The sequence below is a fragment of the Eptesicus fuscus genome, chromosome 11 (genome assembly GCF_027574615.1).
Source record: "Eptesicus fuscus isolate TK198812 chromosome 11, DD_ASM_mEF_20220401, whole genome shotgun sequence".
In the NCBI taxonomy this organism is placed as follows: Eukaryota; Metazoa; Chordata; class Mammalia; order Chiroptera; family Vespertilionidae; genus Eptesicus; species Eptesicus fuscus.
In genome coordinates, this window is record NC_072483.1 from 33202240 (window position 1) to 33223838 (window position 21599).

Below are 21599 nucleotides of genomic sequence, written 5' to 3' on the forward strand. Positions count from 1 at the left end.
GAATTGAGTATTATTTTGATTACTTTTATTTAGTAGTTAATTGAGCATTGTTTCTAGTTCACAAAATAAAAAACTGACCCCAGCTAATATTAATAGAATTTAAAAAATGGAATCTGTGTCTGTGAACTAATTATAGGTTCTTCTTGATTAAAACTTGAGATAAGATAGGACAGGACAATCGGTTTTATTAGTTTTGCAGTTTAAATTCATTATTGTTTATATTTAGGTTTCCAGAAAGAAACAAACAAACACCTAAGCCATAGCGATCTCCAATTGAGGAAATATTTCAAAGTAAGACTTCAGGTAGACTCTCTGGTCAGTGACAAAAGCAATCTCCTATATTTCCTAAAGGTTCCAGAATCCCACCAGTATTACATCATGTTTTGACTGTAAATACAGAGGGCAAAGTTCATGTGTTTGGCTCAGATATTCTGTGGGTTTGAAGGGCCCATTACTGACTCTTCTACACAAGCTGCTTTGATTGGCTGCCAGCTGGCCTTGTCTTGCTTAGAAGCACAGTATTAAAGGTTGCAATTCTCTGATAGATGCTCTCCTCTTTACAGATCTTAGAAACCAACCATACAGAAGAGCCGATGCGGTGAGGAGGAGTGTCAGGCGGCGCTTTGATGATCAGAACTTGCGTTCTGTTAATGGTGCCGAAATAACCCTGTGAACCTGAGACCTGACTGAATGAATAGAGGGTGTGCGTGAAAGAAGCTGTCCACATGAACTTTATGTGCCACCATTTAATTGCAGCCTTGAACACAGATGAAATATTCTAAGGGCTCAGATTTAGCAAACATAGGAATTTTAAAATGATGGGCCCTCCTTTCAACCTTTGTTAACAAGTGCCTAAAAGTGGAAGTACCTGCTCAGATTAATCAAAGCAATAGGATTGCATTTGATTAGGTATCTTTTTACATCAGTATGTTAATTTTTTAATCAAACTGTAAATTTCCTATTACATGCATTACCTGCCATTGTGAATGTTCCCAGATGGCCCGCCCTGGTTTCCTAAGAAGTTGTAAATAACATGGATGCCTCTGTGGTGGGCTCCCTTTGTTGAGATGTCTTTTAAGGAATTTTGTGTTTCAGTCATACCCACCCACTTTGTATTTTTAAGGGCTTGCAACATGGAAGGAGGAAAAAGTCCCATGATAAACTCCTTGTGTCCAAAACCAAGCCCTGGCAAAGTTCAGACAGAATGCAATTCCAGTAGCTCAGGAGGATACTCAGCAGTCTCCTTTCACAGTCCACTACGCCAAGCTAGTGTACCGTGCCCTCCCTGGGAGAGTCCCCGTATGAATGCAAGGATATGATGGCATACAAATGTTGCACAGTACTGTGTTCTTCAGCTAGGGGCAGCTTTGAAAAGATAATGCAATATATTTATTAATTAGCACTAAAATTAACATCTCAGTAATCAGTATTAGGATTTCTGAGGACTATTATGGGTCAAACCTGAGAAGAGAAATCAGTGCCTTGCTAGCCAGGAATAAGTTCACTAGTTCTATCAACAGTGCTCAAGATTATGTCTGCTGGTGGATAAGTGTTAGTCACCCAGCCTTACTCTCCTCTGACAATCGATTGGCTCACCCCCCCCCCCCCCCGACCCTCCACCCTCCACCCCCTTCTTCCTTTTATAAGTCAGGGAAGATATATTTGGCATCATATCTCAAAGCTAAAAACTGTATTTCCCAGATTACTTTATGAGGAATTGCTGAATATTCATGTTGGGATAAAGCTTAAATGATATATAACGGGACTAAATGGCCAACTAAGCCACTGTTCCTTTTCCTTCCTCTGGCAGGGCACTCGATCCATTCCAAAGTCAAAAACTGGACTGAAGCTAATTTGTACTTTTCATAATATACATTCTGCTTCTGGCTTACCTTCTTGGTACATTACATCAGTATATTAATTGTAAAGTTTATTGTATAGTATTTAACCACTGAATTTCTTATTTTATGTTGTGCTATGTGAACTCCTTGGTGAAGGTCCAATTTTCCTTGGATAATGTGTAGTTATATATGATCTCTTTTTAAATGTACAGATATTTTGCTATAAGATTGGTGCAGTTTTTTATGGTTTTTACACTTCTTTAATTCCCACCTAAGCCTCTGGGTAATATTGTAAATATTGTTTAAAAATGCATCGGCCTATGCTATACAATCTGAATGTTATTTTAACTTATAGTTTTTTTAATATATATATTTAACTACAAGGACAGTTTAGAGATCAGTTATCACATTTCACTTTGGCATACCTATTTACAGAAAGATTGCTTTTAAACTGCCACCTGCCAGCAAATTTTCATAAATGTGTACTTTAAAAAGAACATGCCAAGATTGTTTTTCTGTTGACTCAACATTCCATTTTGACGATATCCTGAGATATACAATACAAACTGTTGGCCCTTTACCACAAGCAGCTGTTTCCCAAAGCTCAATGCTGACGAGCACATTAAAGTAATTACTATTTATTAATCTCCAAGTAGACAATAATGTTGGCATGTTCTTTTCTGTTTGTCTAATAATAGGCCTGCTTCTTAGCAATATTAGAAATGTTTTATAAAAGCAGTTCATGTTACTTTTCTGGTCTTTTCATGGCATATGAGCAAATAAACTATTTACACCACTACTATCCTGTAACATGTTGTCTTTCAATGGTATACTTTAGGGGTTTTGCCAGTTGTCTTCTAGAAACAAGTCTTGGTGCTTAAACTCAGAATCTAAATGTATTTGGTAAATTTAGTAAAATCCCTTCCTGTACACTCTTGATCACTTGCCGTATGGGACAAAGTAACCACTTAGATTTGGGTAGTGAGGGATACAGTTCCCAAATCATATTTATTCCTTCCAGTTACCATTGTAAAGTTTAGTTTCTTGTTTTTAGCATATTCTTCTTAAGGAAGAAGCAAGGAAATTTAGTATTTCAGGGAACTGTGTAAGTGGCTTGAAAATACGTTAGAGGGGTGTAAATTAGTCACTTAAATTGTTACATTAGGTCTTTGTTCCCAACTTAGTGCCCTTTCTCCTGTACCAATAAAGCTGAAGCCTCACTTTATAAAGGGGAGGGGGGATTTCAAGTCTGCAGTTAGTCAGGCTCTGCAGTTTGTTTTGTTGCAGGGCAAAGTGCTTCATGGTAAAAGAAAGAAAGTCCTTAATATTGCACAAATTCGGTAAGTTCAAGAGGCCAGATAGGGCTAGGTTTAAGGGTACCTATGCACCAGTAGCATCCATTTTTTAAGATGTTGACCAGTGATCCAGAACTAAACTCCCTAGTTCCCACTCTCAAATCTCTAGCTAAACTCTAAGTCCTAATCCATTAACATTCACTGCAGTGAGTATTCAGTGACCTTGCTGACTCAGCAGTGTTCTACAGAGGGGGGTGGCATCCACCACGGGATCTGCTGGATCAACACAGAATTTTATAGAACTACCTACTTTTGTACTGAAAATTATGCTTTTATAATATTAGATTTACAATTCACACATGTATTGATTTTAATACTTGATAACTCTTCTTAGCCTTAATTTACTTATTTCCTAAATTGTATCAGAAATGTCTGCAGAGATGAATCATCATCCCAGTTCATAAAAAAAGATTAATATGTTAGTTTCCCATTTCTTTTAAACCTAATACCCCATCTATTTCCAAGAAAAAATTTGAAGCAAGAACAAATGCATTATGAAGTATTAATATACATTTTTTGATCTTTTTACAGAGAAAAGCAGGCATTACACTGAGAAAACAGAATGTGGGCATCTAGCATCTCACAGCACAGAACCGCTGCATGAGGGGTGCTTAAAGGTAAAAGTTGACACAAAAACAACTTACTTAGTAAAAGATGTCATTGTTTTCTAATAAATTATATTTATTTACAAAAGGTCTAATTTTATATAACTGAAATTCTTTACATCAGAACAATACAGAAACAGAAGAGAAAACCTGATAATTACAAACACAGAACACAGAAATCTTGTTCCCCTATTACTCACCTTTTCAGAACAAGTCTTCGGTTTAGTTGTAGAGGTAAGCAAGAGACCAGTACCTACCAAAAAAGTTAGCAGGCACAACCAAAGGAAACGATGTTTATAAATAGCACATTTAGATACCCCAAGGAACAGCATAAAAGGGCATCAAGAAATGGCTTAATTTGAAAAAAATCAGAAGTGGCTTCATCTGAATCTGATCTGATTAGGCAGTCATTCTGTTTCACAGTCTATAATAAAAAATGGATGGGGGGGAGTTTAACTAGCTGCCCTGAAATGCAAACATCAACCTTACACGTAGGGCAAATGCCATTAAATTCAGTTATCACTAACAATGGGATGTCTTTGAACTAGATCCTACTGAGTCACAAAAGCAGTTTTTATATAGCAACTTTAAAAATGTAATCTGCAGTTAAGGAATTTAGGTCAGATAGACAAGTGAAATAAAATGGAGGGCTAGGGGAATGTGAGAATAACAGGAGCAAAATCTTACTTCCCACCTACCATTAATAGCATTGGATACCTGTCATGTTACCATTATTTACTCCTTTGTCAAAAATAGCCTGAAAATATTAGTTCTCAGCTTGTAATTTAAATAGGAAGTTTGCTATTGCATCCCTTAGGGTTTTAAAGACCCAAGTGATCTAGCTAAATGTTAATTCTTATTACAAAGGCAAGTTTCAAATCATTACAGGGAAGATATCCTTACTAAAAAATCACTTGGAAGATCTATGTTCTGACAAGCTTTTGAACTTTTCTGAAGTAACGGTTAAGGTACAGTCACTAAAACTCATGTTCAGTGCACTTCAGTTGTGTATGTGGCTTTAGTCATGGGTTAGTGTGGTTTATTGCAAAGATGCTTTTTCAAGCCCTTTAATACAGATGGTGGGTACCATGTATGCTGGCTGAGTACATCTGTCAACTAATATGTTACATTCATTCAATAGATGCCTACTATGTGCCAGGCACTGTGCTAATCCACAGAATACAGCAGTGAATGAAACTTAAATAGGAACTAGACCACCCCTGAGGACACAACAATTGAAAACTTAGAGCAAGGTAAGCATTAATAAGGAAAGTAAGAATTACTAGACTGGTATTCAAAACCATAGAATGAGATGAGCCTATTGTTATAAACCTATTCCAACAGTTCCATGAAAATCATTCAATTTTATTTTGTTTCCTTTATGTGAAATCAATGCAATTTTACCTAGAGAATGTAAGAATTAAAATTCTACCTCATACTGAGAGAGATACATCCCTAAGGGAAAAGTCTCACATTTAAGATATTAGGAATTAATGTGCTTTTCCTCATTTTGCTTTTAGAAATGTTTTAGTTATTTACTTTTATAAATCACACAATATACTTATATATCCTATAAACTTTAAAAACAGCATTCATTACTCTTCTCTGGGTACTATTTGATTAGAAACCATTCTCTCTCCTAAATAACATCTAGGTTTTTAAAAAAAAAAAATCTTTACATAAAAGGGGCTACCTTTTTTGATGCAAAAATTAGTGTCTGCCTAGTCAACACTCAGTTGACCATACCAGAAGCATCTAAGGCTAATGCTTCTTACAAAGTCCTTTGTTAAGTGAATGAAAACTGGACCTTCTTTCCAGAAAAAATGTACACAAATGTTCAGGAAACTTTAGTCTCTTCACTATGAATTAAGACTGCCTTATTCTATCTAGGCCAGGAGGGAGAACATCCAGCTTGAAGGCCTCATGTCTATGAAATCATTTGGTCTGGCCCTGCAAAGCATTAGGGGTGAACTAATTAAATGTATGGCCAAATATAGCAGGCTAATTTTTAAGTTGATTTTGTATGGCCCTCAAATGATGTTATAAATATTCAAATGTCCTTGGCAGGAAAAAGGTTCCCCACCCCTGATCTAAGCCAATCCTTTTCATTTTATAGTATTATGAGATCCAATTAGCAGAGCTATATTTTGATCATTTTCAAGTTTACTGGGAGGCATAAAAAGTATTTTTATTGTTGAAAAATATGAATAACCTATATGCTGAAGCTACTTTTAGGTAATAACAAAATGTCATCACTATGTTTAAAAAAAAAAAGTGGGACTTTTTAAATTTGAAAGTAGTTATTTAAATAATACTTGGTAAAAGTACAATGAATTCTTCATCCTTGATTGATTCAATTAACTTTTCACACAAATTCCATTTTCCCACATAGAGATTATATAGACTGGGAGAGAATAAAAACATCAAGTATTTAAAGTTCCTATTTTTACTATTAAATATATTAAATGTATTAGTGAATTTAATCCAATAATTCATTAATATTAATAATGAGGGAAGATGAACCCTCAACATTTGCCTTAGTCTAAGAATTAAAAATATACATTCCCCCTTATCTGAAAAAAAAAAATGCTTTCCTGTTTGAACACATTTGTTCAAACCCTATTCAAACTGTTTCAACATCAATTATAATTGCAGGACATTTCAGCTTTTACAACCTGAATCTTTAATTTAACTAGTTAAAAAAGTCACAGAACTCGCAAAATCTTCCACGTTGGGCGCCAGTCACAAAATCTTCCCATCATCTGTGCTTTCAGACAGGACAGTATCTTTTTAGCAACTAAATCTCTTTTGATGGGATAATCAAAGGGTAGTAGACAAGGATTTTACTCACTTTAATAGCATCTTTCTAACAAGATGTATTTAGAGCTGGAATTTGTTCACTAGTTTTGTTTTTCGGTTAAATAATTTTCATGGGTGAACTATAGGGAAACGTGAATTTGTGTTGTCCTATAGTGATTTGAGGTTGTGACAGAAGTGCAGAAATTTATTTTGAGGACATGCTACAACACATCAATAGCTTTTTATTTAAATAAAAAAATCAAAACTTTTCATAGAAAACACTTTACAGATTCTAAATTCTCTTGTGAAACATCACTAGTATTTCTGCCAATATCATATGCTTATTTTAAAGATTTTACCACTTCCTTCCTGTCAAGTGTTAGACATGATTGGCAATATTAGCTATCATTACAGTGGGACCTCTGAAAATTAAATCTAGATGAATCCCTGATTAATAAGTTATGTTTTGGTTCTAATATACAATAGGAGACTCAAGCAAGCAACTTGGTTACTTCCCATTTTCTAAAAATAATGTCCTCACTTTCTACAAAGTCATGTCATATTTCACAGCAGAAAATGACTTGGCAGAGAGAAGTTTAGAAACACCCTCTCCCCCTTATTTTTGAAGCATTCAACAGTGGACAGATTTAACTAAAATAAGGAGCAGAGATGGGAATCATCCTGATTAGTCCCACTTTTCAAATTCACTAGGGTGATGAAGTAAAAAATAAAATGAACCTTTTGTTCTTTTAAATCCCAACTTGAAATAGGACCGGTCCTAAGATAATACCAAAGACTATATGCTAAAATTTACTATTAAAAAAAAAATCCTGCACTGAAGAAATATAGTATAAATTACATTACCAACCCTGGAAAGTTAGCAGGTAAAAGTATTTTAACTTTTTTAAAAAATATTTTTTTATTGATTTCAGAGAGGAAAGAGGGAGACACAGAAACATCAATGATGAGAAAGAATCATTGATCAGCTGCCTCCTGCATGACCCCAATTGGGAGTTGAGCCTGAAACCCGGGCAGATGCCCTTGACTGGAATCGAACCCAGGACCCTTCAGTCCGCAGGCCGACACTCTATCCACTGAGCCAAACCAGCCAGGGCAAAGTATTCTAACTTTAAACCATTGCCTCTCTAAAGTATTCCATAGCAATTTGTAGATCAAAAACAAATATAGGGGCCTCAAATACACTGATTCTAATTTAAAAAGAAAGTGACTTAGCTGTGTGGGCAAGAGGAAGCAAAATTTCAGGGATTTAGTTTATCTTTAAATTATCATACAAATTTTTTTAGAGCTGAACAGTTTACGTAGAAATAAATACTAGTACACGCTAGAAGAGAAGGTTTAATAATTGATAAAAATGTACAAAAATATTCAAATCAGAAATGCTTTAGAATGTGTATCATGAAGTCAATACTTCTCAGTGAGTAGGGAAGGTAAAAGACTTCCTCGATGAAAAAAGCAAGAGAAAGGTCCGACAAAAAAAAAAAGACAACTGTTAAAATGCTTAAGTCAACATTGATTTTTGTTTTAGACAAGGATATTGCATCTATCACTTAAAGTCGGTGGCACATTCTTTAGTAGGTCCTTAAGGCAATATATTTAAACTAATTTACAATTTGATCTAATGTTGTTTTAAAACATCACCTCAAAATAATGCCCTCACAATAGCCTTTTTAAAACGTATTCAGATGTTTCATAAAAAGAAATGGTGGCTTTATTATAGTAGTGCTCACTAGCACCACTATAGTTAAGGGTCTACCAGGTTTCCATTAAGAACACCTATTTGTGGGTTCACCATAAAAGATCAGATTAGTTTCAAACAGTTGGGAAGTGCACAAAAAAGCAATTTTATCAGTTGCTGGTGCTTTTTTTTTTTGTACGACTAAATATCAAAAAAATTTTCATATCTTCAAAATCGAATTTCCATAAAGAAAATGCAATCACCTTAATGACTTAGACTTTAGAAGAAAGTAGAGACATCTGCAGTTATTGGTAAATTGCCACCTTTAATCCACCCTGCAGTGCCCTATGAAAGGGTCACAGGAAAACAGTTATGACCGTATGAAAATATGATTCTTAATACAGAATCAAAAGTTATTTTCAATTTCCTTTGCTTTTATAAAGTCCACATAACAATACTTAAATGCACTTTTTTTTCTGTGATATAATTAAAACCCAGTGTTATTTCAACTGAACTTAAAATAGAGTCCCTGGTCTGAATTAGACTTTAAATCATACTGTAAACATATATTTGGTATAATTTATTGATCATCATCCAGTTGCTCCAAAAGGGTCCTCCTGCGCTTTTCCAATTCTCCTTCACTCAGTTCACTGCCAGAAGTATCCCAATTACCCTGAAAAGACAGTGAATAGAATTACACTTCATGGTAGTACTCAAAAGTAAGGTTAAGTAGTAATGAACTTCTGAAAAAGGAATTCAAAATGAATTATCTTTCACAGAAACAGATACATCACATAGTTTAACGACTTACTACCTCTTTCCCAAGAGCCTATCAATGGGTTGCTAACTAAATATATATATATCTTGGTTATATTAGGAGAGATCCTTAACTTAGAACGAGATTTTTACATGTTTTTACTTAATATTAATATATAAATTGGGGACAATGGTACATATGTTTCTTTTCCTTCTTCTTACACAACTGATTACGAGACATCCTGTTTCCATCAGTGGAAATCAGGGATTCATTCCCTAGGCACTATATTCCTTGCTAATTTTGCACATTCTAAGTTGCCCTACGAATGTTTTATATTACGAAAAAGTATGCTTCATGCAAACATTCATGAGCAGCACAAGACTTAGGCTGAAGAAAATATTCAAAAGATAATCATTATTTGTGAGAAATAATCTTTGAAAAGTGGATAGTTCATTTTTTCTTTCCCATCAGCGATTTCGTTTAACCTAAAGGTTAAGGAAGAATAAACTGTTAAAAGCTGCTAATAGGTCTAGAGGAAACATTCATTTTTCACCAAGGATGGGCATCAGATTCACCAGTGCAGCCTTTTAAAAAAAACACCCTCCACCCTAGATAGCAAATTAATCAGAATATCCAGAGGGAGAGCCAGGGGCTTGTCTACAAAACTGAAACTCTCCACTGGTAAATCCGAGGCATTACCCTTGCTAAGCCCCTAGAATTTGTGGGAGGAATGGTAAGGATGAGGAGGTTTGTGTTATGGGAAAATAAAGAGTAATTTGATATTAATTTTGGCTTGTAGTCCCCTCATATCAATTTGCTCTCACACCTCTTTCTCAATAATTGTTTCCAAAGGTTACAGGAATGCTACCTTTTGAAATCAGATTTAGAAACAATGACAACAGAATATTTGGAGGGAGAACCCTTAATTTGAGTCTCTTAAATTTTATATTCCTTAAAAAATCAGGAACAAAATGTCTAGTGGCACTTCTTAATGAGAATGCACAAAGCAGATCATATCCTTCCCCCCCCCCCCCTTTTTTTTTACTTGTTCTTTTTATTATTATTTTAAATCAGGCGTCCTCAAACTACGGCCCGAGGGCCACATGCGGGTGTTTTTGCCGTTTTGTTTTTTTTACTTCAAAATAAGATATGTGCAGTGTGCATAGGAATTTGTTCATAGTTTTTTTTAAACTATAGTCTGGCCCTCCAATGGTCTGAGGGATAGTGAACTGGCCCCCTGTTTAAAAAGTTTGAGGACCCCTGTTTTAAATCCTCACCCAAGAATATGCTGAGAAAGAAAAACAGATCAGCTGCCTTGTAAATGTGCCCTGGGGATCGAATCCAGAGCCCAGATAAGGATTCAAACCAGCAACCTTTCGGTGCATAGGACAACACTCAACTGCTGAGCATTATCTTCCTTTCTCAGTGAGTTAACAGAGCATTACATAGCTATTTTTTTTTAAGGAATGTAAAACTTATGACCACATACACTAGAAAACTATTTTTGTGTGAAAGTTAACTGAACTTTCATTGTTTTCTTTAAACACCCTCATAGTTTTAACCATTGTCTTCATTTCTGCATTTTGAAAATACAGGTATAAAATAATTCTAAGTACTTACAGAAGAATCCTTTCCAGTCTTTTTCTTAGGTGATTTGTGTTTTGATTCTGATCTTTGTCTAGTTCTGTCTTTTTCACTTTCCCGGTCTTTTTCTTTCTTATCCTTCTCTCGCTCAGCATCTGACTCCGGAGAGTCCTGTGTAAAAATTCATGTATAACAGAGTGTGTGTGCCCAGAGTGGTGAAATTTTAGTTGTTAAGCTCAAAGATTAAGGGTAAGGATGAAGGCATACCTGATTGGATTATATATTATGAAAATGAGTGCAGATTTTACATTTTACACAAACCCAATACAACATTACTTATGTAGTTATGTAAGATGCTGCAATTAGCTCAATCACATATTAGGTTGATAGCTTGCCTAAACAAGCGGTCCTTCATTAGATATGCACAAATTTAAGTGAGCAGCATGAAAAAAATCTCATTCTCAACAGGTTTATGGTAACACCCAGGCCCTAATATTTTGAAAAAGCCTTCTAGGTTTACCTAAGATTAAATGGTTCTCAACAATAGCTGTAATACGTACACAGACCACACACATCTTTCTCTAAGAATACTTAAAAACCCCAGACTGGGAATCTTAACATTGGTGTGTATGTTCTATTTTTCTTCAAATCTCACCGAAAGATCTTCATGGAAGATGAAGATCAACTTTTAAAACTCTTGAACTTAGGTGCCCACCTAAACTGTGTTGGTCTGCACAGGACTAGACAGAAAAAGGCTCTATTGCCACTGAGGAAATTAAGGGTAAAATCCTAATATAAAAATTAAAAGCTTGCTTACAGATTTATGTCTCCTCTTCTTGCTTTTCTTCTTATGTTTTTTAGACTTCTTGTAACTTCTCTCTAAACAACGTGTAAAGGAAAAGGTGTCAGAATTTGACCACATCCAAGTGTCAATGATTTTAATCAAGTTAAAAGATATGCCTACCAGACTCTGCACTAGAAGAATGTTCTGAAGCAGAACGAGATTCCGATCTCTGTCTTTTTTTCTTTGTATGGCTGTCGTCGTCATCTGAATCTGACCCCTACACAATACAAATAATTTTATTCACAATGATGCTAAACAAATGTTTTAATACACTTATGATGCCATCTAATAAACTTTATTACCGATCGAGAGCGGGAACGTTTCCTGTGGTGTTTTTTAGATTTTTTAGAATGTTTTTTGTTCTTTGAATGATGATGTTGACATTCATGCTACAGGGGTAAAAGAAAGAAATATTCAAAAGTTTACATTTACTTTGGACAGTACATTATAAAGAATTAAAAGCTATTCGATTTAAGTTTTAATTCAAACTATAATTAACTATCATGTAGATATCTAAACACAACAATGTTAAAAAATATTGATAGTTTTTGTAGGAATCGCAGTGTATGGGTTAGTAGGGATAACTGTACACTCCAGAAAGGTATAATTTTCAGAACCGTTACACTACTTTCTGTTAAGACAATTAAATATACATTTGAAAACCTTGCTTAAATGGTGATTCTGATGCAGGATTTCTACTGATGGGGTCTGAGGTTCTGCATTTCACAAAAGCTCCCAGGTTAATAGAGATAATATTAGTCTGAAACACACTTTGAGTAGAAAAGATCTAGAGGAAGCTGGGAAACAGTAGAGTACATGTATATGTTGACAGAGCAAACTCTTGTCAACAATGATAGACATCAAGAACATTAAATACAATGAAACAGTCAACTTAAGTGACTTGCTATGTCCGAGGACTATACAACACTATAATGAATATGTGTCAGATTTTGGCTTGTTGTAAAGTATCAGTCCACCTATAACTGGCAGCATAGCATGTTTGTTAAAAGTATTGACTCTAAAGTCAAACAGCCTGTGTTGGAATCCCTGCCACTTTATTTCTCTTTGCCTCATTTAATCCTTATACTATGAAGTTATAGATGGGTAAATTAATATATTTAGTATTTGTCTAACAATTAGAACAGCAATGGCTCATATAGGCATCAAATATTATTATTTAATAATTATTGGCCAATTTAGCATATTTACTACATACAAGTACCTATCTGAAATACCCTTATTCAGCTAACAGAGTAATTTTATCAATACCTATTCTAACAAAACTTATTTCACTATATTTAAAACCCCTCCTTAGTTTTTAAGACATCTAATAATATAGTATAACTAGAGGCCTGATGCACGAAATTCGTGCAAGGGGCTCGCCGCCCCCCCCACTCCACCGCTGCCACCTTGGCCCTCGCAGCCCCGGGGGTCATCCAGAAGGATGTCCAGAAGGACACCCGGTCTAATTAGCATATTATGCTTTTATTATTATAGATATTTGAAATATATGCTTGAATCTTATAAAGCAGATAGAAAATAGCTTTTAAGTTTTCTTTAGGTTTACTAGTCAATTGATATGGCTGCTGAATTTGTGAAACACTGTAAAAATATGAAAGTCTCCACAAACAAATCTTTACATTCCCATGCAAGCTATTTCATTTAAAAGCTACATTTGCATAACAGTGGTGTAATTTAAGAAACATACTTGTCATTCTGAATTCCTTAACTTTTATTTATAATTTTATAAAGTTTGCATTTCAGCCAGTTATGAAAACATTAAAATTACCTCAAGCACATGCATAAAATCTTTAAATATTCGTTTTCTTTCAGACTCTAGAGTTATGTCCTCAAATGCTGGCTCTTTTACAAATCTCTCCCGGATCTGAAAAATTTGCATATGCAATAAATATATTAATACCAAGAAAATACCAATATGACTAAAACGAAACAATAGAAGTGGAAACTGTGACAGCCCAGTCCCTTCCAAGTCTATTAATTGTTTTCCTTTACTCTAAAACCTATACCATTTAAAAAAAATATTCCTAACTGCAGTCACAGCTGACTTTATCCTTTTAACCTAGCCTCAAATATATGTATATAGTCTACAAATAACTTCAGCTTATTTTTGTGACTACAAAATGAAAGGAACTAAAAAGTATTTTTATCTTCAATTGTAAAGGAAACAGTTCATTAGGAAAAATTTACAAATATACATACATCTTCCCAGACAGCATCCAATTCTATTGGGGGAGCAGCTTGTTTCAACATACTCTTAAATGCAGATTCTTTCCGTTTCATCTTGCGAGCCTCCTCTTTTTCTCTTTCACGTTCACGGGCTTCTGCCTTTTCTAGTAACTTTTAGAAAATCATTTAATCAGTTACCATGGTAAAATAATTTTTGTCAATTGAAATAACCCATTATTCTTGGTTTAAGTATTCTACCATCATTTATAAGGTCCAATTTATAACACGGGTAATTTCAGCAAAGAAAACTTAACATCAGTGCATCATCTAAATACATTATTTTCTTTTACATTACCCTGAAAGTCTGACTACCTACTACTTTATGAAATCCTACTCATATTCTATTCTAGAGCCTACAACCGAAGTGCTTTTCCCTAAATACATTAAAAATGGTACTATTAAACTCGTTTATAAAAGACCGTAACTTACACTATTAAAAGCCAACTTAATATTTCCGGCATCTAATGTGGTTGATCTTTTAGTTGAACTGATTACTGCCACAAAATCTTCGAAAGTAGTATTTACTTCAACTACAAATCCTTTATCCTAAAAAACAGAAATCTTGTTAACAAAATGTATAAAAGGAACAGAGAATCAATTTTTAAAATATACCAGTCTATATAAGTATACTGCTTACCTTTAGAATATCTTTTATTATCTTCTTCTCATCATGATAACGTGCTTTAAGATCCTCAACATAAAACTTGAAAAGGTCAAGTGCAGTTGATCCTAATGAAAAAACTAAAGAAGTCAAAAGCTAGCTCTAACCAAAGAGCTGCAATTATTATTTTTTTTTTATAAAACAAAATAAAGTGTGCGCCCCTCCTCCCCACCCCCATTTCCCAACACAACCCACCTTCCGCTCTGGCCCATTCCAACTACTATCAAAACCAAGTTAGGAAAGAAAAGAATCTCACCAGGCTGACCAAGCATGTTAGTGAATCTAATGTCAGAACTAATTGTTGGATACAATTCCATCCAAGATGACATGGAATGCAGTTGTCCGTGTTCATGCAATTCATCTAAAAATATCTGGGAAAAATATTTTTTAGACCATTAACAACAACAAAAAACTCCCCATTATATTGAAATCATCTCTAAGGACATTAAAAAAATATTATATAATATGAACACACGTTAAAAACACATCAATACTTAAAACTCTTTGACCAATGTTATCCCAAATATGTTTAGGTGCAAGAATACTTGGCTCCATGATGAAAGTAGCAGCTGCTTTTAAGCAAAAGTATTTTGTACTTCTGAGAAAAGGATGTCTGAAAAGCTAGATTATCTTTCTAGGCTTCACTTTACTGTCCTGTAAGATGAAACATCATTTCCAGTTTAAAAAAAAAAAATAAAAAAAATATATATAAAGATAAAAGTTAACTTAAAATATATTTATTTCAAATGATGATGCTAAAGTATATGTATGCATGTTTCTTATAAAATAACTAGTAGCCCTGTGCACGAATCTGTGCGCCAGTAGGTCACTCCTGCCCTCCCCTCCTGTAGCTTACCCTGACCTCCCCCCCTCCCAGCTTGCTGCCCTGATCCCTCAGGCAGGTCTCCGAAGACTGGTTGTAGTTCCCTGCCCCACCCTCCTGCAGATCCATGATCCAGTCATTACCCAGGTCTTACGCCTCAGGGCATAATGGATAATTAGCATATTCTCATTATATAGGATACTTCTGGTTTTAAAACATAGTGACTGATATATTCTGGGTGTTTTTATTTTTTAATTTTCCTAGCACATGTGGACTTTTTTTTTTAAAATATATTTTATTGACTTTTTACAGAGAGGAAGGGAAAGAGATAGAGAGTTAGAAACATCGATGAGAGAGAATCATCAATCAGCTGCCTCCTGCACGCCCCCCACTGGGGATGTGCCCGCAACCAACGTACGTGCCCGAATCGAACCCGGGACCCCTCAGTCCGCAGGCTGACGCTCTATCCACTGAGCCAAACCGGCCTCGGCACATGTGGACTTCTTAAGGAGGACATACAATTTTACCAAAGTAATACATAGAATATTTTTGGGAACTAGGACTCAAAACCTATTTCCTTCTATGTTACTACCTTAATTCTAAATCTTTATATGCTTATCCCAATTTCTCTTCTTTCTCCTTTTAATACTACTTGCTGATTTTCAAGGCAACATATTAGGACTTCAGCAATTTCCACATTTCCTGCTTCCTTAAATCCCTAAAGAACGATGACCCAAAATTCTCCTAAAATTCCAAAACCTGTAGTGCTCAATATAAGTAGCCACTGGTAAAATGTAGCTTCTAAGTTCATGAAATGTGGCTGAATTGAGTTGTGCAATGAGTGTATAATATACAATGACTTTGAAGACTTAGTTAAAAAAAAAATGTCAAAATTATAATATTAATAATTTAAAAGCTTACTAAAATAATTAAAATCACATGTAATATACTAATTTTTATTGGACAGCACTGTCCTGAATAACACCAGAGAGCTATAATTCCACTTCTCTTCATAGGAGAATAAGCATGTCTATACAGTCTTATATTTCCAACATTTGTTTCTCAAACTTAATATCGATCCTTTTTTCCTATCCTTTCTACAATATAAATGGAATGCTTATCTTAACCCAACCCTGTTGTGTGATCACTAAGTTCCTCACTTGCTCCCTTCTTTTGCATTCCTAAGATAGCTCAAAACCACCTTCAACGATGCTCTCTAGAATCTTAGAATCTGCTTCACTCCATCATACCTGCTTTGTTAGTATTACTTTTCACTTCCAGATTGCTAAGATCTGATGGTCATAGAATTTTGATATTGAATCCAATTCAATAGTGAATCCCTAACCTGAGTGAAAATTATAATCACCTGAGAATTAAAAAAAAAAAAAGGATTAAAAGCCAGATATTTATAATTTTACTTCTTAAAGATTACTCGATGACTCTGATTTGAATTCAGGTTTGAAAACTATTAGGTTAAAATTGTAAGTCTCTACTCCTTTCATTTACTAACCCTGTCTTGGATGGTGGGCAGGAGCCTGGTCTTTACATTACAGAAAGCAAGTGTGTTAAAGATGGCTGAGCCTGGTACTTCTTCCCTTATAAGAGGGGAGGTTCTCAACCTAGACACTCACTGCCTCAGAGCCAGCTGAATATTTCCCCCCTTATCTCCTTCCTTATTTTTGTCTTCTTATATATACTGTTCATAATATAACTACTTACGTGCACCAAGTGGCCAGATTATTATGATCTCTGAACGCATAATAATATGGCCACTCAGTGTGTATGTGTGTATTAGAGGCCCGGTGCATGAATTCATGCATGGGTAGGGTCCGGCCAGCCTGGCCAGGGGGAGGGGACATGGGCAGTTGGCCGGCCTGCCTGCTGGTCGAACTCCTGGAAGAGGGGACAATTTTCATATTAGCCTTTTATTATATAGGATATACACTGAGTGGTCAATAATAATCTGGCCACTCAGTGTATATCCTATTATATTTTCTGTAACCCATATTTCTTTATTTTTATTATATTAGAGGCCCAGTGCACAAAATTCATGCACGGGTAGGGTCCCTAGGCCTAGCTGGCAATCAGGGTCAATCTGTGGGGTGACTGGCGGGGCGATTGCCCACCCCCCCTCCCTCCGCTGGCACCTGCCTTGACTGGCCTGGGGCCTGCGGGCAGCTCCCATTTTGAGTGTCTGCCCCCTGGCGGTCAGTACGCGTCATAGCAACCAGTCATCCCACTAGTTGGGCGATTTGCATATTAGGCTTTTATTATACAGGATTATTTTATCATACAGGTTTCTGTATTTTAAACTATTTCAAAACCTCCATAAGAGCCATGAAAACTCAATCAATGGTTGCAGAAGAGTATAATTGACTTTCTTAAAATCTGTCTACCCCTTCTTCCTGGGCACATGGCTGATTATTTAAAATCTAGGTTTTATAGCCTCCTTTTTAACTAGTTACGGTGAAGTGACTAAATTCTCAGCAAATGAATATTAAGGAGAACTTCTACATTACTAGATTTAAAAGGAACTGCCCTCTTAACTTAGTAAGTTTTATCAGGATATGGGAGTGGGGAGGGAAAGAGAGGAGAACAGTGAGGAAAGAAAGAGACAAAGTGTGTCCCAGATTCTCATTCAGAGCAGCTGAGTTCAGATTCAGCAGTGCCATGGACCTGAGGGAGGACTGAACCCAATACTGAGATTTTGTTTTCTTATCTGACTGCTAATTCTCTGGAAAGCATGATTTGGACCAGGGTGGGGTGGGGGGGGCACGGAAGTGCTGTTGAATGTAATTTTGCTTTACAGTAGCTATCTAAAGTTTTTTTTTACAATGCTATATAATAAAAGCCCAGTGACTGAACAGCAAAACGACCAGAACCACCAGTCAACCAGTCGCTATGACATGCACTGACCACTAGGGGGCAGACGCTCAATGCAGGAGCTACCCCCTGGTGGTCAGTGCACTCCCACAGTGGGAGCGTCGCTTGGCTGACCAGGATGAGCAGCTGCTCCCCCAGCAGGCTGATCCCCGCAGGCAACACCCCCACCAGTGCATAAATCCCGTGCACTGGGCCTCTGGTATGTTTAATAATCAGTGGTATTGCTATAAAGTGGATATTGAAGTTCTAGAGCCTGGGATGTGAGGTAGAGGTCATATTGCATTGTTTTACCACCACCTATAAGTAAAATCTAATCTGGGAAACCCAGGAAGGCTTGCAGACACCTTGCCACAGTGGCCAAGGCCACCACCAGAAAGACCGAGAGACCCACAGTGGCTGGGATAGCCTGTGTTTCCATTTCTAATAAGATCCAGTATTTTTTAAAATAAGAAGCCATACTTTTGGAAAAAAGTTTTCAGATATGAATGTGATTTCTAATTGTATCAGACATTAATGTTTTAAAGATATAAAAAAGTTTAATATATCCTCCTTTTTGTTTTTCATTTAACTGTTCTTTTAAATTGTTGTAGTGGATGGGGAAGTTTTGTTTGTCCTCTTAACATTTGTTTCTCTAATCAGAAAATTATATATTAAACAAACGGAAAAAACAACCCACAAGAATAAAAGGACTACCCTTTCAACTTAGATGTGATCATGGGAACATCAGCCCTAAATTGTGCAGACAAGGTTAAGGCAATTTCAAAGTATGGGCCATGCTTTCCTATCACCTAGAAACTTATTAGAAATGCAAATTCTCAGAACCCACCCAGAATTACCAAATCAAACTCTGATATTAAGGCTCAACAATCTGTGTTTTTAAAAATCCTCTAAGTGATCCCCTGGGAAACCACTAACAAGATACAGAAATCCATCAAGAGTAGTAAATTGTAAGTTTTTATAGAATGAAAATTGAAATAATGTTATTAACTGTGACATTTAAGATGGTTAGAGACCTTTGGCATGGTGACCCGAGCTTTTTAAAAAGCCTGTTAGATGATTCTGATGTACACTAAGTTTTTTTTTTTTTAGAGGCTGTACCTCTTTTTTTAAAAATATATTGTATTGATTTTAGAGAGGAAGGGAGAGGGAAAGAGAGTTAGAAACATCAATGAGGAGAGAGAATCATTGATTGGCTGCCTCTTGCACACCCCCTACTGGGGATCAAGCCAGCAACCCAGGCACGTACCCTTGGCCGGAATCGAACCTGGGACCTTTTAGTCCGCAGGCTGATGCTCTATCCACTGAGCCAAACTAGCCAGGGCTACAATAAGTTTTGAGAATCACTGGCTTAGGGCATGGCAATGTGTCCTTCCCTAGACCAAATAAATGTTATTTTTTGTTAATCATTACCCTTTGATTTTGAAAGAAGAGTGGAAGGGATGGGGAGAGACACAAGAGAGAGAAACATGAGACACACATCACATCGACGACTGGTTGCCTCCAACAAGGGCCCGGGGATCGAGCCTGCAACCGAGGCAAGTGCCCTTGACTGGGAATCGAATCGGAGACCCTTCAGTCCACAGGCCGATATTTTATCCACTGAGCCAAACTGGCTAGGGCTAGACAACTGTTATTTTAAGAAACAGATATATTTAAGCTACTGTAACTTAGCATTTATACTTGTACAGTGTTTAATGGAAGAGACCCTATAATTAAGACCGCATAGATTCAAATTTTGGCTCCACTATTCAATAGTTGGAGTTTAGGCAAGTCAATTCCCCTCTCCCAGATAATTTCCTATCTATATAAGTCAACATAAAAATAGTACCTACTCTTATACAAGGCTGTCATAAAAAGTAAGAAATTTAAATTTATAATGTTTAAGCAGTAAGCAATCAATTAATGCTAAATGCTATCATTATAATTCACTGGTAATATTCTTCATTACTGAGAGAATAAAAGGTGGTACATGAAAGTGAAAATGAAACACTAACCTATATAAGTGATATGTGATTTCAGCTCCTATGTATAGCATTTTAGAATTATGGTTCGTAACTAATTGCAGACCTTAAGAGTTAATTGTGTACAAATACTTCACAAAGTCTATGTTAGTGATCTGGGATCAGGTGTCTCAAAATAGTTTGTAGTATTGTTGAAGCCCATTATAAAATTAAGCTAGAAAGAGAGATTTTTAAAATACCTGAAAAGATTCTCTATTTTTACGCTGTCGTCGCCTTTCTCTCAGCAAACTCTTCTGTTTTTCTTCTTCCTCCTCCTTTTCTAAAGCCCGAATATGTTCTTCAAAGCAAATTAACGCATCTTCTTTATCCATGTCTAGAGTTGTTTTATTCAGTTAAAAATATTAAAATGTCAAATATCAATTAGGAAAGCAATTTAATTATTCGCATTAACTTTATAAATTTCAAATTCACCTTCCCAAAATACTTGGACTGTAACTCAAATATGACTTGTAATCATCTAAATGGGTAACATTTAAGGAAAATACCAAAAAAAGACTTCATCAAAAGATACCCTGCATCCGAGGATGAAAGAAAGACTATGCACATGATCCAACTAATGAAAACAAAATTATTAGAAAATTTGTCAGCAGTATCAGAATTACCCAAGGAACTTTTCAAAGTACAGAGTTCTAGGCCCTACCCCAAATCTTCCAAAGCATGGTATTCAGAGGGTAATAAAAAAAAATTTAAAAAACAACTAGGTAGTAAAGACAGAACTTGGGAAAGCTTAATGTAAGATAATGCTAATTTTTTTGGCATTTTGCAAACTTTTAAAACTATTAATTTAAGAAGATAGCATAAGCTTTCGCTAGTTTGGCTCAGTGGATAGAGCGTTGGCCTGTGGACTGAAGGGTCCCAGGTCAAATCCGGTCAAGGGCACATGCTTGGGTTGCGGGCTGGATCCCCAGTAGGGGGGCGTGCAGGAGTCAGCTGATCAATGATTCTGATTCTCTCTCATCATTGATGTTTCTATCTCTCTCTCTCCCTCTCCCTACCCCTCTGAAATCAATAAAAATATTAAAAAGAAAATAAAGATAGCATGAATAAAATGTGGTAATCAATTTGGTTCTTACGAAGTGACACAACGACAATTTCAGGTTTGATGAATGATAAACATATTTCAAGGACTATCTGATAAAGCTCACTTCATATTTTTGTCCTAAATCACAAAAATATCCTATTTGGAAACAAAACATCTTTTCACAAATGAATTAACAATTGTGTAGAATTCAATTAATGGTTTCATTAAAAAAGTAAGAATTCTTTGCTGCTCGACAACCTTTTAAAAACTGTTTCCTCCCATTCAGTCATTATGCTTACTTTGTAATTCCTCATCTTCTGCAAAAGTTGGATTATCCATCAGATACTGCTGGGCTTCAGACCAAGTAGTAGAATATGTTACATTAGCCATGTTGTCAAGTATGTTTTTTAAGGCTTCCCAATTTCTCTTTCGTAACTGCTTTGCTTGCTCCTAAATAAAAAG

At 35.7% G+C, this 21599-nt stretch overlaps 2 protein-coding genes across 11 annotated transcripts in view; one reads left to right on the forward strand and one right to left on the reverse strand.

Annotated features, from left to right (window-relative positions):
- FMNL2 (formin like 2) overlaps window positions 1-1594 on the forward strand; it is a 309881-nt gene extending 308287 nt beyond the window's left edge. Inside the window, exon 26 of one of the 3 annotated variants that reach the window (XM_054723483.1) lies at window positions 564-1594. In XM_054723483.1, coding sequence (XP_054579458.1) covers window positions 564-673 — 110 coding nt within the window. In that variant the 3' untranslated portion in view covers window positions 674-1594. The remainder of the gene's footprint in view (window positions 1-563) is intronic. The other 2 variants (XM_054723486.1, XM_054723484.1) reach the window with 2 other exon arrangements.
- A 6344-nt stretch (window positions 1595-7938) lies between these two features.
- PRPF40A (pre-mRNA processing factor 40 homolog A) overlaps window positions 7939-21599 on the reverse strand; it is a 48469-nt gene continuing 34808 nt past the window's right edge. For 5 of the 8 annotated variants that reach the window (XM_028141224.2, XM_054722759.1, XM_028141218.2 and 2 more), the window contains 12 exons: window positions 21437-21587; window positions 20296-20429; window positions 14646-14760; window positions 14366-14469; window positions 14158-14274; window positions 13702-13839; window positions 13271-13366; window positions 11784-11870; window positions 11602-11698; window positions 11455-11516; window positions 10674-10808; window positions 7939-8969 (listed from right to left, as the gene is read on the reverse strand). In XM_028141224.2, coding sequence (XP_027997025.1) covers window positions 8877-8969; window positions 10674-10808; window positions 11455-11516; window positions 11602-11698; window positions 11784-11870; window positions 13271-13366; window positions 13702-13839; window positions 14158-14274; window positions 14366-14469; window positions 14646-14760; window positions 20296-20429; window positions 21437-21587 — 1329 coding nt within the window. In that variant the 3' untranslated portion in view covers window positions 7939-8876. The remainder of the gene's footprint in view (window positions 8970-10673; window positions 10809-11454; window positions 11517-11601; window positions 11699-11783; window positions 11871-13270; window positions 13367-13701; window positions 13840-14157; window positions 14275-14365; window positions 14470-14645; window positions 14761-20295; window positions 20430-21436; window positions 21588-21599) is intronic. The other 3 variants (XM_008138685.3, XM_054722758.1, XM_054722760.1) reach the window with 2 other exon arrangements.